This window comes from Melanerpes formicivorus, unplaced genomic scaffold (assembly GCF_026170545.1).
Source record: "Melanerpes formicivorus ecotype bairdi unplaced genomic scaffold, bMelFor1.0.p_v2 SCAF_18, whole genome shotgun sequence".
In the NCBI taxonomy this organism is placed as follows: Eukaryota; Metazoa; Chordata; class Aves; order Piciformes; family Picidae; genus Melanerpes; species Melanerpes formicivorus.
The window spans coordinates 63,988-81,186 of NW_027142370.1; the positions used below are offsets into that span (position 1 = coordinate 63,988).

The following is a 17,199-nucleotide window of genomic DNA, read 5'->3' on the forward strand; positions in this document are numbered from 1 at the left end:
ATAATAGGTATGCCAAAAAATGTATGTAAAGTTTGCTTCTTCCTTAAAAATACATAAGCATCCTATTAACAAGGGGAAAGTAGTAAACAGGAATAAATAAAAAGTAGTACTTTTATCAGGCCAGCACAACAGTAACTTAAGTCTGTGCTCTATGCTAACTTTCCCAGTTCGGTGTATCTCTCTACTCCCAACTACAAGCTGGATAACAACAGAAGTGTGAGAAATTGGAAGAGGAAAGGAAACACTTCTTTGCTCAAAGACTACAAAATTTGTAATTAAATAATTCAGGTTAAACAAGTTCAAAAGCAGCTACAAATTCACAAACTGCTGTATTTCAGTTTCCCGATCAGCACCTCTAACTTCCGAGCCACCAACAACCCTAAAAATTTCCTCTAGATTTCCACCACTAATTAACAGATGCTACAATGGGGGGTTACAGGCTCCTTAGGAGAGACAGGCGAGGGAGAAGAGGAGGAGGGGTGGCTCTGTATATTAGAGAGTCAATCTCTGCCACACAACTTGAGGTGGAAGATGAGGTAGTTGAGAGCCTGTGGGTCAAAATCAGAGGACAGCCTAACAAGTCTGACATCCTGATTGGAATCTGTTACAGACCACCCAACCAGGATGAGGAGGCTGATGAGTCGTTCTACAAGCAACTGGAGGCTGTCTCAAGATCATCAGATCTTGTCCTTGTTGGTGACTTCAACCTCCCAGATATCTGCTGGGAACTTAATTCAGCAGGGAGGAGGCAGTCCAGAAGATTCCTGGAGCGAATGGAGGACTGCTTCCTGACACAGCTGTTAAGCAAGCCTACCAGGGGACAGGCTCTGCTTGACCTGCTGTTCTGCAATAGGGAAGGGCTGGTGGGAGATGTGATCGTGGGAGGCTGCCTAGGGTGCAGTGACCACGAGATAGTGAAGTTTTCAATATGCAAGGAGCTAGGCAGGAGCACCAACAGAACCTTCACCTTGGACTTCCGAAGGGCGAACTTCAGCCTATTTAAGAAACTTGTCTGCAAAGTCCCCTGGGTACCAGCCCTCATGAACCAAGGGGTTCAGGAGGGTTGGACCTACTTCAAACAGGAGCTCTTGAAGGCACAGGAATTGGCAGTTCCCACGTGCCGGAAGGCAAGCCGGCGGGGAAGGCGACCGGCCTGGATGAGCAAGCAGCTCCTGGAGGAGTTAAGGGGGAAGAAGAGGCTGTATCACCTTTGGAAGGAGGGGAAGGCTTCTCGAGGTATGTTCAAGGAAGCTGTTAGATTATGTAGGAATAAAACTAGGGAGGCTAAGGCCCAGCTGGAACTGAAGCTGGCCACCTCAGTCAAAGATAATAAAAAGCATTTTTATAAATATATTAACAATAAGAAGAAGGGCAGGAAGAACCTGCACTCCCTATTGGACCTGGAGGGGAACACGGTGACTGAAGACGAGGAGAAGGCTGAGGTCCTGAACACCTTCTTTGCCTCAATTTTTAACAGCAAGGCAGGAGGAGTTCAGGACGAGTGGCCTCCGGAGCTGGGCGATGGGGTCGGGGAGCAGTGTAATGCCCCGGAAATCCATGAGGAATTAGTTTGGGACCTGCTGAGCCACTTGGATACTCACAAGTCCATGGGGCCGGATGGGATCCATCCTAGGGTGCTGAGAGAGCTGGCAGATGTGCTAGCTAGGCCACTCTCCATCATTTTCCTCCAGTCCTGGCTCACAGGTGAGGTCCCAGATGACTGGAAACTGGCCAACGTGGTCCCCATCCACAAGAAGGGTCGGATGGAGGAACCTGGAAACTACAGGCCGGTCAGCCTGACCTCAGTGCCAGGGAAAGTGATGGAGCAGATTATCCTGGCAGCAATAACTGCGCACCTGAAGGATGGCCAAGGGCTCAGGTCCAGCCAACATGGATTCAGGAAGGGCAGATCCTGCCTCTCCAACCTGATCTCTTTCTATGATCATGTGACCCGCCTGGTGGATGTGGGGAGGCCTGTGGATGTGGTCTACCTGGATTTCAGCAAGGCCTTTGACACCGTCCCCCACAGCAAACTGCTGACTAAGCTGTCAGCTCGTGGATTGGACCATTACACTCTGTGCTGGGTTAGGAACTGGCTGGAGGGCCGGGCCCAGAGAGTGGTAGTGAACGGTGCCACATCCAGCTGGCAGCCAGTCAGTAGTGGTGTCCCCCAGGGATCAGTGCTGGGCCCTGTCCTCTTCAACATATTCATTGATGATCTGGATGAAGGGATAGAGTCAGTCATCAGCAAGTTTGCAGATGACACAAAGTTAGGGGCAGATCTTAGTCAGTTAGAGGGTAGAAAGGCTCTGCAGAGGGACCTCGATAGACTGGACAGATGGGCAGAGTCCAATGGGATGGCATTCAACAAATCCAAGTGCCGAGTGCTGCACTTTGGCTACGGCAACCGCATGCAGAGCTACAGGCTGGGGTCAGAGTGGCTGGAGAGCTCCCAGGCAGAGAGGGACCTGGGTGTGCTGATCGACAGCCACCTGAATATGAGCCAGCAGTGTGCCCAGGTGGCCAGGAGGGCCAATGGCATCCTGGCCTGCATTAGGAATAGTGTGGCCAGCAGGAGCAGGGAGGTCATAGTGCCCCTGTACTCTGCTTTGGTTAGGCCGCACCTTGAGTACTGTGTCCAGTTCTGGGCCCCTCAGTTTAAGAAGGACATCGAAACACTTGAGCGTGTCCAGAGAAGGGCAACAAGGCTGGGGAGAGGCCTTGAACACAAGCCCTATGAGGAGAGGCTGAGGGAGCTGGGATTGTTAAGCCTGGAGAAGAGGAGGCTCAGGGGTGACCTCATTGCCCTCTACAACTACCTGAAGGGTGGTTGTAGCCAGGAAGGGGGTGGCCTCTTCTCCCAGGCAACCAGCACCAGAACAAGGGGACACAGTCTCAGGCTGCGCCAGGGGAGGTTTAGACTCGAGGTGAGGAGGAAGTTCTTCACCGAGCGAGTCATTCGGCATTGGAACAGGTTGCCCAGGGAGGTGGTGGAGTCATCGACCCTGGAGGCATTCAAGGGGAGATTGGACGTGGCACTTGGTGCCATGGTCTGGTCATGGGGTCTGTGTTGATAGGTTGGACTCGATGATCCTCGAGGTCCTTTCCAACCTAAGTGATACTGTGATACTGTGAAATTCATGTTAAGGAATAGTAAAATCCTTTTCATTAGGGGGCTGCAGACCACTGATTAAAAACCAAACGAAAGCTCAGCACACACCACAACAAACAACAAAAAAATTAAACCTCCAAAACCCACAACCATCTTTAGAACAGAACAGTACCATGGAGAGAGGGAAAAAATAAAAACAAAACCAAAAAAAACCCCAGCAACACGTACTTAGAGTCAGCCACAACTTTTCACTCATTTCACACATTTTCATGTATTTGCACTTTGTACAAGCAATAGCACTAAAATTCAAAGGACAGGAACTTGGACTCTGCAGACATTATCTCCGTTTTATGAGCAAGAAAATGGAGGGACAAAGACCATAAGGAGGTGAACACCAAGAGCACGGGAATTCATCGTATACCTAATCTGCTCCAGATGAGGGGTGGGGAGGGGGGAGAACACAGCCAGCAGCCCTGCTGCTGCTGCTTCCAGCTGTACATTCCTACCACTTCCCTGGAATACGCTCTAGCAGTTCTGCAGCTGCAAGATGAACCCATCCGGAGTGCTGATGCCATGAGCAGAGATCTCCTTTTCTCACCTCGTCAGCGCATTAGCTGCACAGCCAGCCTGCACTGACACCCACTTACATGCAATGTCTTTCTAAGGAATCCACAACAATCATTTGTTTACATTGTCCCCAACGAAGAACTATAACGCCAAGATAGCTTAGCAGAAAGGATGACTGCCCTGACAGGGTCTCTTTATGTAGAGGCATGCTAGGTGAAAGAATTAGCTAAAGTACTTCACACTCCAGTTAGTCCAATGATTGAAGTCTTCTATCAGAGCAGTAACGCAGGTTTTCTACCCTGGGTGCTTTGCTTTTCTCCAAGTCGACCCAAAACAACAGTAATTAGGAAGGCAGGAAGAGATCTGGCAGAACCCAACCAGAAATTCAAAACTTTCAAAAGCCCTTCTGTCTGTCTCTATAAAATCCTGTCCTCTATGTAATCTCATCAGTTATTTTGCATACTAACTAAGATCTTGAAATAGCCTTTCAAAATGGGAAAAACAAAACAACATCAACAAAAGAATTATAAAACCCTGCACACACTTCAAACACCTCACCCAACACCCAAAAGTCAAAGAAGAATCTTTCAGTTAATACAGGGTTTAAGGCAGACAAAATGATTTTATTTTCAAAAAGCACAGGCAACAGAGCAGGTAGTATCTTGTACCCTCTGCTTTGAAAGGCTAAGGTTCAACTGATAACTTGACCGTAAGACCACAGCAGAGGTAGAAACCAAGTGCTTCATTTTCATTTTTATTGCTATCTTTCGTTTCATTGCCTTGCACCACATATACAGTCAGTTTTGTCCTATGAACACCTGTAGACCAGTTTTCAAAAGAGAAAGGCCTTTTCACAAAGATACAAATAACCATGTGGGACTGACTACAGCAAGATTTTCAGTGATGCAACTGCTACAAGTATCAGACCCTGCTAGGGACAGGAGCAGCAAGCACAGCTCAGAAAGCACCACCTAAAATCAACTAAGTCTCATCCACCATGTGGTTTCCACAGGACAAGGAGACACAGGCTAACACCAGGTCTGCAGAGATGAACCAAAAAAATTAATTGAAGTAGTAATTACAAAAGCACCTCAAATGAAAGCACAATGAACACTTGCAATGGTGCTGTTACATAGGGCTCTGCCATAGCACTTCTCATGTACATTTCAGATGCCAGAGAAAACTTCCTTCCTGTCTTATATATTCAAAGAAAGAGGTTCCTAAAAGCTGGCATTTGGCCCTCTGTGAGGAACACATTCAAAGTCCCAAGAATAAATAACAGCACTCAAGGCTCCCCTCCTATCTCCCACTGCAGTAACTCTCAGACTATAAACATGGGAAAAATGCCTTTGCTCCCCTGCACCAGCCTCACTGCAATTTGCCAACACAATCCAAGGTGAGCACCGGAAAAATCTGTCACTCTATCCTAATCCATCTTGGGCACTACCTGCAAAAACAAAGCCAAGTGTCTCAAGAATTATAACTTGCGCTCAAGAAAGCTGCATAAAATCTGCACAAACACCAATACACACTAATTACAGCATACAGCTTTTAAAAAGATCTCAGATTCTCTTGTTTGGTTGGTTTGGGGTATTTTGGTGGATTTTTTTGTTTGGTTGGTTTTTTTTTTGGTTTTCTGTTTTGTTTTAGATTTGGTGGTTTTTTGGTTGTATGTGGGTGCACCATAGAGTAGGAGAGAAAAAACTGCTCTTGCTTAAAGGAGAGAAAGGCAAAAGGTGGGTTATTACTGCTCTCCAGAGTAGCTGGAAGAGAGGACAAAAGAGCGGAGCAACATGCAAAAGGGTGCACAGAAAACTTTTTTTTCCTCACAATTGAAGAGGAAAAAAGTATGTGCAAAGAAACTACATGGGAAAAAAATGTACTACTGTGGTGTAAGTAAATATCCAGGTTTTTCTCATAAGCACAAGAGAGACAAAAGGGTGAAGGACATGATATGCAAGAAGAAAACAAGCATTCTGCTAAACAAAAAATACAGAAACAGAAGCTTTGAGATGGCAAAAGGAGCTAAAAGTGTCCTGAAAATATGATGCAAAAATCGCTGTGCAGGTCTGAAGAGCCCCACTTGAACTCCAAACGCGTTTCATTGCTGTTGTCCCCTATTTCAGACCTCCTCTGGCACATTACTTACAACACGCTTGCTTTAAAAATGTAGGTATTTAAAGCACATTGTCACTTTCAGATTCAGCTTCAAAATATTCTTTTGCATGAAAAATTAATTCCAAGGTGCCATTTCCCAGTAGGTATATGGAAAGACAACTGGTAGAGTCTCTGATGACATAGAGGCATGAATAGAAAATTGCTCATCTATCTCTGGATGCTAATGAGGAGTTTTTATTTCCTTCCATCCAGAATGAATTTCCTTCCGTCTTCTGCCTGCATACCCATAGTTTGTGGATATATTAACATTAAGCATCCTAAGCAGCTGCTTATTTATTCTAAACACAGGTGAGTAAGTGCTCAATCACACAGAACATTAATACCAAATACTATGGACTCCCAAATCAACTCACACACGTTTGAAGCAGCAGCGGAAAATGAATGGCAGAGTACTGAAATGCTGAAAAATTATTTCAAAAACACAACTAAAGCTTTAGCAATGTTTGTTGATTAGAATTAGAACAGTAATTTTCTGTTCTCAAAGACATTAAGCAAAAAATACTTGACTTTGAAACAGGAAGTCAGAACATTGATAATTCATATGTTTTTTCAGATTTCTGTCCCCCTCGCTGCCACAAAAATTGTATTCATAGTGTGGTCATGTATTCCCTGCCCAAAGCTTTACAACATCAATTCAGCTCCATTCAGGAGTAATTTTCACTCCTAACATGGTTCATCTGCAATATCCTTATTGTAAGAACATCACAAATTTAACACATGAAATCAATTCATTCTCTTCAACAGAGGCCAAAGCTTTCAGGGAAGAGAAACAACTGAAGCGTAATAGAAGACTATTGAAACAGACAGAAGGGTTAAAGAGAAATCAAGTTATCAAAAGAAACCATTATTAGCACATAAAGAAATGAACTTCTAAGCTATATGGAAGTTTTGAAAAGAATCCTAATAAAATAACCAAGAACTTACCACTGCAGATAAGTAGAAGAGAACAGCATTTAGACTTCAAACAAGGAGGACAGAAGACACAGAAGTCTATAGAAGACACAGAAGTCTATAGATACTTAGATAAGAAAAGGAATACTTTAAGTCAGCTGTTTAACAGGAAAGGCAGAGATGACAGCAGTAAAATTAAATGTCGCCTTTGCTCAAGTCTTCATGAGGAAATTAGGAAAAATATTTATGGCAATTTTTAACAAGGTGTCAGAAGTGTAGGCTAGAAAATGCTAGTTAAATATTTATACAAGTTCAATGCATTCAAGTCAGCAGAACATGACACAAATTGATCCAAATTTCCGGCAAGAACTAGCCGAAGTAATTATTAAACCATGAGAAATAACTGCAGAGATCTTTTGTAGAAAGGTGAGATCACAGAAGATTGAAGTCATGCAAACAGAAGAAAAATCTTAGCTGTTCTCTATCAAACACTGAAAAGGTTTCACAATGAAGTTGAGCTATTAAAGCAACTGTTTATTTCTGCAATGATTAGTCCTATTCCCCCCTTCCATGCAGCCAACCTGGTTCTGGAGCATGTCTGACCTCTTTGTGAGCCAGTTTTACTGAATCACCTTTTGCTTCAGTGCCCTAGATGAACTAGCTGCTCACCAAGAGGCCAGACAAGCACAGAGGACATCATCAACAATTAACCCTTCCAGCAGCAGCCAGTTGTTAGATCCACTCACAGTAGGAAGCCTTACACTACTTTTTGAGAGGCAGACGTGAAAAATCACCAGTCGCCTCTAATGCAAATGCATTACAGCATTTAGAGAATGACTGTTCTTCCTATATCTTTCTCCCAATGCAGACAAAATTTGCAGGGTAGTTGTATAACAGAAAATACATTCTTGGGCTGCAGTAAGTCCACAAGACAGTGGGACACTCAGAATCCTATTCACTAATAGCACGTGTCTCTGTCTCCAAGGAAGGCCCAGACAAAATTTAACGGCAGAACAGAGCCTGCTACCCTGGTCTTCAAGTAACAAGTCAGCCTGCACAGATTTGTTTACAAAAAAGAATGATTTCTTTTTGCTAAGGTAACTAATCTACTTAAGAGGAAGGCGATATATGTTACAGATCATGATTTCACTAAGGTTTTTGACACTGTTCTGCCTTACAGCAAACTGGGAAGAGTCCACAAAAAACCTCTGGATAGCTTAAGCACTTGCAAATAGTGCTCCACAGGCAGAGCTACCAATGCTTCCTGCAAACCACAGTGGCATTTTCAGTACACAATCAGCTGAAATTCATTCTGCCTCATGACAGATCTGATCCTTTCAGTCACAGATGAGAAAGCAGCAAGGCTGGTAACACAAGAGTGGTGCATTGTCCAGCTCAGGAATCAAGATCATAATGTGACAGCAGAAACAGTCCAGACTGGACACTGACATGTTGACTAGAACAACTGCACATGTCTCCACACAGGACAGAAGCCTAAGGACAAACATGAAAGGAAACTTGGGAGATAGTGCTCAGAGAAGCACAGGACTATGTAGAATCACAAAGCAAGTATGCTGCTGTTAAAAAGAAATAAAAAATTGCAGAACACCACACCTAAGATACATCTGCTCAACACCAGCAGCGTCCCATTCTGCACACAAGATTTCAGAAAAACAGACATCATTACAGTGAGGTTTCACAGTAGCTTAAGCCAATCTAGTTGCTGGCTGTCGCAGTCCCACCCTCTGCCTCATGCTGGCTTCAGTACTCATCTGACCAGTGCTTGCTGGCAACACTGCAACAGCGAAAAACCTACCCAGCTTCAGAAAAAATGTTTTGTGCCAGCTTTGACCCCTTGTGAGTCACTTCAAGTGCTGATGGGAGGACGAAAGGCATGGCAGTGGCAGTCAGCTGAAACTCTTACAGAGCAGCGCAACAAGTAGAGCCAGTACAGAAAGCACAGCCCATGTGCAGAGGTAGGAGGAACCAATTTGCTCAGGCTAGAAAACGGAGAACCAAGGTGGAGGACACAGCTGCAATTTGAAAAAGGGCACAAGATCTTACCGAAAATGAAGAAAGGCTCACTAGAGAGAGGAAAACAGAATCTGGTCTATTTGTAGCAAAGATGACATCAGGCATTAGGAAAAGCATTTTAAGAATAGAGTAGAATAGAATAGGAATAGGATAGGGATAGGAATAGAATAGGAATAGAATAGGGATAGGAATAGAATAGGGGTAGGAATAGAATAGGGATAGGAATAGAATAGGGATAGGAATAGAATAGGGATAGGAATAGAATAGGGATAGGAATAGAATAGGGATAGGAATAGAATAGGGATAGGAAGAGAATAGACCAGGTTGGAAGAGACCTTCAAGATCATCACATCAAACCTATCATCCAACACCACCTAATCAACTAACCCATGTATCCAAGCACCCTGTCAAGTCTCCTCCTGAACACCTCCAGTGACGGCAACTCCACCACCTCCCCGGGCAGTCCATTCCAATGGGCAATCACTCTCTCTGTGTAAAACTTCCTCCTGACCTCCAGCCTGAACTTCCCCTGGCGCAGCCTGAGACTGTGTCCTCTTGTTCTGGTGCTGGCTGCCTGGGAGAAGAGACCAACCTCTGCCTGTAGAGACTGTCTGCTGTGGTACTCCACTACCTACACGGGGGTACAGCCTCTGAGGCCTTAAAGAATATATTCATCATCAGAGTAGGCAATCAATTTGATAACTAGCAGGGAAACTCACAAAGTTATTATTCAAGTCTAGGGCTGTGTGCACAACGCAGATGTCATTTAACAGTGTAGCAAACATGGTGAGATGTCTGCTAGCAACAGCTGAAAAGGTAGGGTAACTCTCCTAAAGCATCAAGCACCCTAAATGTGACTCTGTGCTAAAAGATGATGTAGGTACCCATGTACGCTTTTACCCATCAGTAACATCACAGTCGCTCCCCTGAAAAGCTAATGCAGGGATCCATTTATGCACTGGTGCAATTTACTGAATTCAGACATCAACTGTACTACAGCAAGCAGGGAACATGAAGAACAGCAGGTAAAATGCAATTCACAAAATTAAAGATGCCTCAAGGACAAACTAAATTTACGAAGAGCGTGGCTTTAGAGACTATAATTGCTAGGCAAGCAGAACTACAGTCTTATCTAATTACAGCATCTCAAATCAGACAAGAATGAAAGTCAAACACAGTTAATTTTTTTCTGATGCAAAGCTAGCACCACCCTAGTGCAAAGGTCATAGGCGAGGCACAGCCTCTAAGTTCGGAAACAAGGTTAAAAGACGCAAGATTGGATACTTTCAAGTGCCATTCATTCATGCCCGCACTTCTGCAAAAGGAAAGGGAAGTAAGCAAACTCCTGTACAAAAAAATATTTAGAAAATGAGATTACAATCATTTCAAACAGGGTAGTTCTAGTTAAATTTGCCCATGAGCAGGAAAACAAAAGCATCCCAGCTCAGGCAGTTTTACTTTTATCAAGTCACAGTATACTGGGTCAAAACTTTGTGGGAGGCTCAATAGCAGTAACAGAAATGTCCCTCTAGAAGCAAAATCCAAACTACTACAGTATCTGGAAGTTCAAATTTGGTTAGCTACTGTCAACAGTATGCTAATACTGCTGCTGGGGGCCAGAGAGAGAGAGGAGTCTCAGTTACTTCCCTTCATTTAAAACCTGCTCTATTAAAACACTGCAAGTTTTCCTGCCAACTCACAGGTAAAAGGCAAAGTGAAACTACAGAAGGTCTCACCTCCTCCTCCCCTCAGGCTGGTCAGTTAGCTACCTCACATTTTCTTTACCCCATTAACAAACTGAGAAGTTTCCCACAAACGGATCTGGTGAACCCCAGGAACAGTACTTGGCAGCATGTGGAAAAGAGGAAGAAGAAAGTGATGACTGACCATTCCGCTGGCAGCAGTAAACTACCATACTGCCTCTCATGTAACTTCACTCTCCCTTTGAATGTCTGTGAGCCAATCTGGTTCTCCAAACAGTCGTTTATGCCCAGAGATCTGAAGCACTACTGCTTTCAGTACGAGCGCTGGCTTTGAGGTACTTGCCTGAAATGCTTCCTTTACACTTACAGCTGCTGCAGCGAAGTTTGCCTTTCAGGTGACACAGCAGCCTGGATTGCTAACTACCTTGACGCAAGAATAAAAAATACTTTTTTTCCATTAGTAAAATATATATATTTAAACGAAAAAGCCCTACCTAGCATATGTTTAAGCTACTCACCAATTAAAGGGTGCTCTAAAAACGCTAACACAGCCGCTGGCAGACTGCTAGCGAGCTGTCTCGCCTGTCACCGATTAATTAACGAGAAGCGACGGGGGTGACCGTCTGTGTCCCCGCCGCGCCCCTCGGCACCACGACCCCTCCGGGGAGCAGCTGCTCCGCCACAGAGAGCCACGGCGCGGCTGATCGCCCCCTGCTCAGCCCCCGGTTAGCCGGTCCGGCACCCCGCTTCCCCACGGCCCGGCGGGAGGGAAGGCGGCAAGGCGTGGTCCCCGCGGGGAAGCGCCGCTCCTCCGAGCTGAGAAGAGCTGGAACCCCGCCGGGGACCGGAGCGCAGCCCGGCAGAGCCGCTAAAGCGGGAGCAACGAGAGGAGCCCCGGCCCGACCCTACAAGCGCCGAGAAGCGCGTAGGGAGCAGCGGGGAAGGCGACACCATCGGCTCCGCTATGCGCGGCGGGGAGGGCCAGGGCGCCCGAGAGACCTGAAGCGACAGCGGTGGGGAGAAGTTGCCGCCGGGGCGCAGGGCGCTGACACCTACGCACTCCCGAAATCCTCCCTCCCGCCTCGGGGGAGCGGGACAGCGGCCACCGCCATCTTCTACCTTGTCGCAGTAGAGCCCCACGAGCTGCTTCATCCGCCAGTGCGGAGCCGAGAAAACATCCACCTCTTCGGGGAAAGGAGCCATGTTCTCTCCATAGAGCCCCGGCGCTAACGGCGGAGCTAACAGCCTTCCTGCGCATGCGCGCCGCGGAGCGCGCCCGGCCGCCCGCGCCGTCATGTGACTCCAGCCGCCGTGCGCCTGCGCGGCCCCTGCCGGGAGCGGGCCTGTTGTGACCCCCAGAGCCCGGCGGCTGTTGGCGGCCCGTGGTGCTGGCTTCCGCGGCTGTGCGCGGCGACAAGGGCTCAGAAGCCGGGTTCGCAGAATGCGGGGCCAGGGGAGGCTGAGCAGAGGTGCGGGAAAGGCTCCCACCGCTGCAGACGGGCTCCGGGCTGCGCCCACGGGCCCAGGGTAGCGAGACTCGGGCCCGCCAGGTAACCTGGCGCGCCGCGACCGGCAGCGTTCTTGCTTTAATTAAACCGGAAGGAATGTGAAAACTGAGTTGTGCGTTTAGATGAATAAAGAAAAAACTCACTTTGCGTCTGAAGGGATGACAAAGAGGTGTGGGCAATCACGCAGAATCACAGAATGGTAGGGGTGGGAAGGGATCCTGGAAAGGATTCTAGTCCAACCCTCCTGAGAGAGCAGAATGACCTCTAGTAAACCACCCAGGAACGCGACCGGGCAGGCTTGAAGTGCCTCCAGAGATGGGAAACTCCACACCCTCTCAACACTCTGGTGCAGTGCCTGTATCACTCCCCATGTGAAGAATTAAGAGGATCTGGAGGGTCTGCAGACAAACGATGTTTGAAAGGGAAAGTGTCTGAGGTATTCCCATCTGGGCTGCTCTAGGGGACCCAGCCCAACTCCCTGCAGCGTTTGTGTCAAACCAGAGTTCCATGCTCAGTTGAACATTCAAGGCAAGAGGAGGAAGGGCAGCTTTTGATCTGCCCATGCAACATGTAAAAAAGAAGTAGGAACACAGCAGAACTGAGATGGTACTTGAGTTTGACAAAAAGCGTAACTCTGGGCCAAGATAACAAGGTGTAGTAAAACTCAATCCGCACAGCAGTGTGTGGTGAGCGTCTCAAAAAAGCACTGTCAAACACAATAAATGCAGCAGACCTCTGTCTGAAAACTACTGTACAAAGTTGATGCTGCAGATACTAAATAGACAAAGCTAGCTAGTTTCTAGATGTAAGCAATTTGTTGTAAGCAGGTTGAAATACTTTGAGCAAAGGCATACATTTTTAGTCAAGTATTTGTCAGTGTACTAATGTTTGGGAATAAAATAGAAGAATACTGCTGGTAAGAGTAGTAGGTAGTGAATTGAGAAGGAGAAATCGTGATGGTGGTTAGATAGGTCATGCTGTGCACAATAATCTTTTTATCTCTTCGAGGAAATGAGGCTTAAGCAATTGCAGTATTGGGTGTTTCCTTCTCATCCTTTCCACCTCCAAGGACTTCTGAACATGCTGACCTACTTAATCATATTTGCAAATATGTACAAAGCTTGGAAGGTTAACTTTGTCCAATTGTGTGGGGAGGAAAAAAGGCAGTTAGTTACACATGAGAGAAGAAAAAGAAGGCAATGCATAGGTGTTGTGCAGGTGGCCAGCCAGCACATGGTTGTATTTTCTGCTTGGCTGAACATGAGCCAGCAATGTGCCCAGGTGGCCAAGAAGGCCAATGGCATCCTGGCCTGTATCAGGAACAGTGTGGCCAGCAGCAGCAGGGAAGTCATTCTGCCTTGTACTCAGCACTGGTTAGGCCACATCTTGAGTCCTGTGTCCAGTTCTGGGCCCCTCAGTTTAGGAAAGATGTTGAGGCTGAGGGAACTGAGGCTGCTTAGCCTGGAGGAGAGGAGACTCAGGGGAGACCTTATTGCTCTCTCCAACTCCCTGAAGTGAGGTTGTAACCAGGAGGGGGTTGGTCTCTTCTCCCAGGCAACCAGGACCAGAACAAGAGGACACAGTCTCAAGCTGCACCAGGGGAGATTTAGGCTGCCTGTTAGGAGGAAGTTCTCCACCGAGAGAGTGAGTGCCCATTGGAACGGTCTGCCCATGTGGTGGTGGTGGAGTCACCATCATTGGAAGTGTTCAGGAGGAGACATGATAGGATGCTTGGTTGCATAGTTTAGTTGATGAGGTGGTGTTGGATGATGGGTTGGACGCAATGATCTTGAAGGTCTTTTCCAACTGGGTTGATTCTGTATGAAGGATGGGGATTCAATTCTCACAATGTCCCTTTCCCAATGATTCTTTCTGTAGAGAAGGGTGACTGGATTTTCAAACCAGCTTGAATTTTTTCTCACTCCCCCCCCCCCCCCCCCCCGCCCCCGCATTTACCACCATGATACATAGCCACAATGGAGAAGATGCACTCTTTGTCATGTCTGTTCTTTATGATATTTGTCTTGTGACTCACAACAAGTGACTCTCCCTTTCCAACCTGCCCCTCTTCCTGAAGGCTTCCTGTTTCAAGCTGATTGATAAGTGAACACATTTTCTAGAGCTGCTTTATTGCTTCCTTTCCCTCCTTTCCTTCCTTATTTCTGAAAAGCAGCAGTGAGGGGGGAGAAATAGTCTGTAAATAAGGCACAAAAGCAGAGGTTTATTGAATGATGAGAGCAGACTCCAGGGGCCTCCAGGTAAAAGCAGTGCGATTAGCATCGTACCACATGGCTCCTGCTCCACCACCACCACTCCTGCACCCAGCCCAGAGCCAGGGGCAAGACCCTCAGCAACCAAGATACCACACAGAGGAGCCCCAGACAGCACCCGTGGATGGTATTGGAGTAGTCATCAATCCTGGTCCTAACAGCCAGGGGGCCACCAGGCCCCCCGGCCTTTGTTGTCACCACCACCATCACCCAGTGTGCACCATGGGCACTGACCTGAGATGAGAGGAGGCTCCTCAGCCCAGATGGGCTTAGCTTGGGGCTACTGCCTTTCCTGGTGGGATTAAATAGGGGAGTGGGTGGGGAGGGCAAAGTGGCCACACCTGGGGTGGGAGGGGGACTCCAACAGAGCCCAGGTGCTCTGGGTTTGAGGGGAAAATGGGGTGGGTGAGGGACTTCTGGGATGTCAGGGAATGATAGGACTGGGGAATGGAAAAAAAATAGAAATGGATAGATTCAGATTGGATGTCAGGAAGAAGTTCTTTCCCATGAGGGTGGTGAGACACTGGCAGAGGTTGCCCAGGGAGGTGGTGGAAACCTCATCCCTGGAGGTTTTTAAGGCCAGGCTGGATGTGGCTCTGAGCAACCTGATCTAGTGTGAGGTATCCCTGTCCATGGCAGGGCGGTTGGAACTGGCTGATCTTTGGGGTCCTCTCCAACTCCAACAATTCTATGATTCTATAATTCTAAAACAATTTTGCAGTTTAGGCTGGATGTTAGGAAGACATTCTTCACAGAGTGATTGGCCATTAGGATAGGCTGCCCAGGGTGGTGGTGGAGTCACTGTCCCTGGAAGTGTTTAAAAAGAGACTGGATGAGGCACTTAGTGCCACAGTTTAGTTGATTAGATGGTGTTTGGTGATAGGTTGAACTTTATGATCTTGAAGGCCTTTTCCAGCCTGGTTAATTCTGTGATTCTGTGTCTGTTTCTCATCTTCAGCTTCAAAGTATAAACATATGCTGAATTTCATGGTCATTCGAGTTAATATTTAATTTGTGAACTAGAGTATCTCTAAAGCAGATATGCTGCCAGTTTTGCCAATTCTGCTTCTAGGAGAGAAGGTCAGAGAGTGAGGGGCAGTAATCTGCAGCCAACAGGAATTGCTGGAGTTTGAGAAGCAAGATGGACAGCTGGTTTGTGACAGTCACATACAATACTACAAAAGAAAGTGCCTGAAAGTGGGATTTCTCACAGACAAGCTTAAGGGGAGACACGGTAATTTGAGAGAAAATCTCTGGGGACAGATTCTTCATTAATGTAACAGGAAAAACATCATGAGATCCAGTGACTGGAAGTTAAGGGTAGGCAAGTTCAGGCCAGAGCTAAGTGTTGACTCTCAAGGCTGTCCGACCATTGGAACAAATTCCCTGGAGGTGTGTTAGTTTAGTCATCATGTGAAGTATTTAAATCAAACTAAGAACATAGGTTAAAAAGGGCTGTGCTGAGTCAGGTCAGAGACCCTTCTGGCCCTGTGATGGGTTTCTAGAAGTGACCAGTGAGGAAAGGCAGCTCAGTAGGGGAATGAGTGAGGATCCCATTCTCTTTGGGATGTTATGACAGGTGATCTCTTTTTTTGGAGAACATCACCAAAGCAGCACCCACTTTTTCCCAAAGCCGATGAGTCCTTGGAGAAAAGCTATTCCAAAATTCAGTATCCATTTTTATGTCTTTTTAGCTTGCAATGTATATCTTAAGCAGAAAACTTAGTCTTGATGCAAAAATTGGTGACAATTTCTGCCCCATTCCATACAGAAAATTCTATCAGTGATGCCACAGGTTTCTGTTAGTCCTGAAATTACAGAGCAAACTTTGGTTGCAGCAAAGCTGATGATAAAAATAAAAATCATTGACTTCCATGGATTGCTGCACTCTCTAATCCTGAGCCCAGAGGAGTGACTCAAAACCCTCTGATTAACATACTGGTAGCCTATCAGCATTGCCATGCTTCAGAGAGATTAGGAAGAGGAATAAGGTAAAAAAGCATCAGAGAAAGAACCAAAGTACGTAATTTTTTGTGTCTTCACCATACTGAGCACAACATTGCACATCCACTTCTGTGTAAATCTGTCTTTCCCAAAGGCCCTGCTGGAGGTAACAAACCAACTGGTTGTCTTTCTATTACATTTACAGTATAAATCCATCATCAGCAATGCACTCAGTGATTAGCAAGGCTTTTGCCTTCAGCAAAATCCATCAGCTCATGACACTCTAAGTACGTAAATAATAAAGATGTCTGTATTCACTGAGGCATGGAGACTGTTTAATAGAAATAAAAGAACCATCATGTACCTCAGAAATGTGAGTCCACAGACAAATTACTCTAAAGTTGAAAAGATAATTTTTTTTAAAGGGAAAAGAGTAGCGTGGTTGTACTTGCAGCAGCATATACCACAGAATGTTTCCACTGAAGGCTGGATTAATTAATGCCATTTGATGATCTAGCAAAGAACACAGAGAAAAGAAGCTGGAGGAAGAATAAACAGAATTTGAAGAGATTTCTTCAGTGTACAGGAAGTATGTCTTAATCCTCTTGGTTCTTGTTATGATTGGTTCCTGCCTAGAGGGCAGTTTAGTTCACAAAAGAGACTTCAAAACATATCACTGCACCAAAACGTTGCTGTCAGCATCGGGGGGAGAGGTGGTAAAAGAACTGACTAATGTTACTTGTATGTGTGATGCAAGATAACCTGAGACTCTGGGTAGTTATGCAAACATTTATTTGCCTGCATATTTCTGGTTTCGGTATGGGTTTTTTTGTTTGTTTGTTTGGATTTTTTGTTTGATTGACCGATTTTGGTTTAAGATTTTTGTGTGTGGTGTTTTATTTTGTTTTTTTTTTTTTGTTTGGTTTGTTGGTTTTGTTGTTGTTTTGTTTTAAAACTAAAAGAAGAACCCAACGTTTAAAACATTGCTTGTG

The 17,199-nt window shown here is 46.0% G+C and overlaps 1 protein-coding gene across 2 annotated transcripts in view; it reads right to left on the reverse strand.

Annotated features, from left to right (window-relative positions):
• FBXL5 (F-box and leucine rich repeat protein 5) overlaps positions 1 to 11,737 on the reverse strand; it is a 36,498-nt gene extending 24,761 nt beyond the window's left edge. For both annotated transcript variants that reach the window (XM_068149196.1, XM_068149195.1), the window contains exon 1: positions 11,605 to 11,737. In XM_068149196.1, coding sequence (XP_068005297.1) covers positions 11,605 to 11,688 — 84 coding nt within the window. In that variant the 5' untranslated portion in view covers positions 11,689 to 11,737. The remainder of the gene's footprint in view (positions 1 to 11,604) is intronic.
• Between the last annotated feature and the right edge of the window lie 5,462 nt (positions 11,738 to 17,199).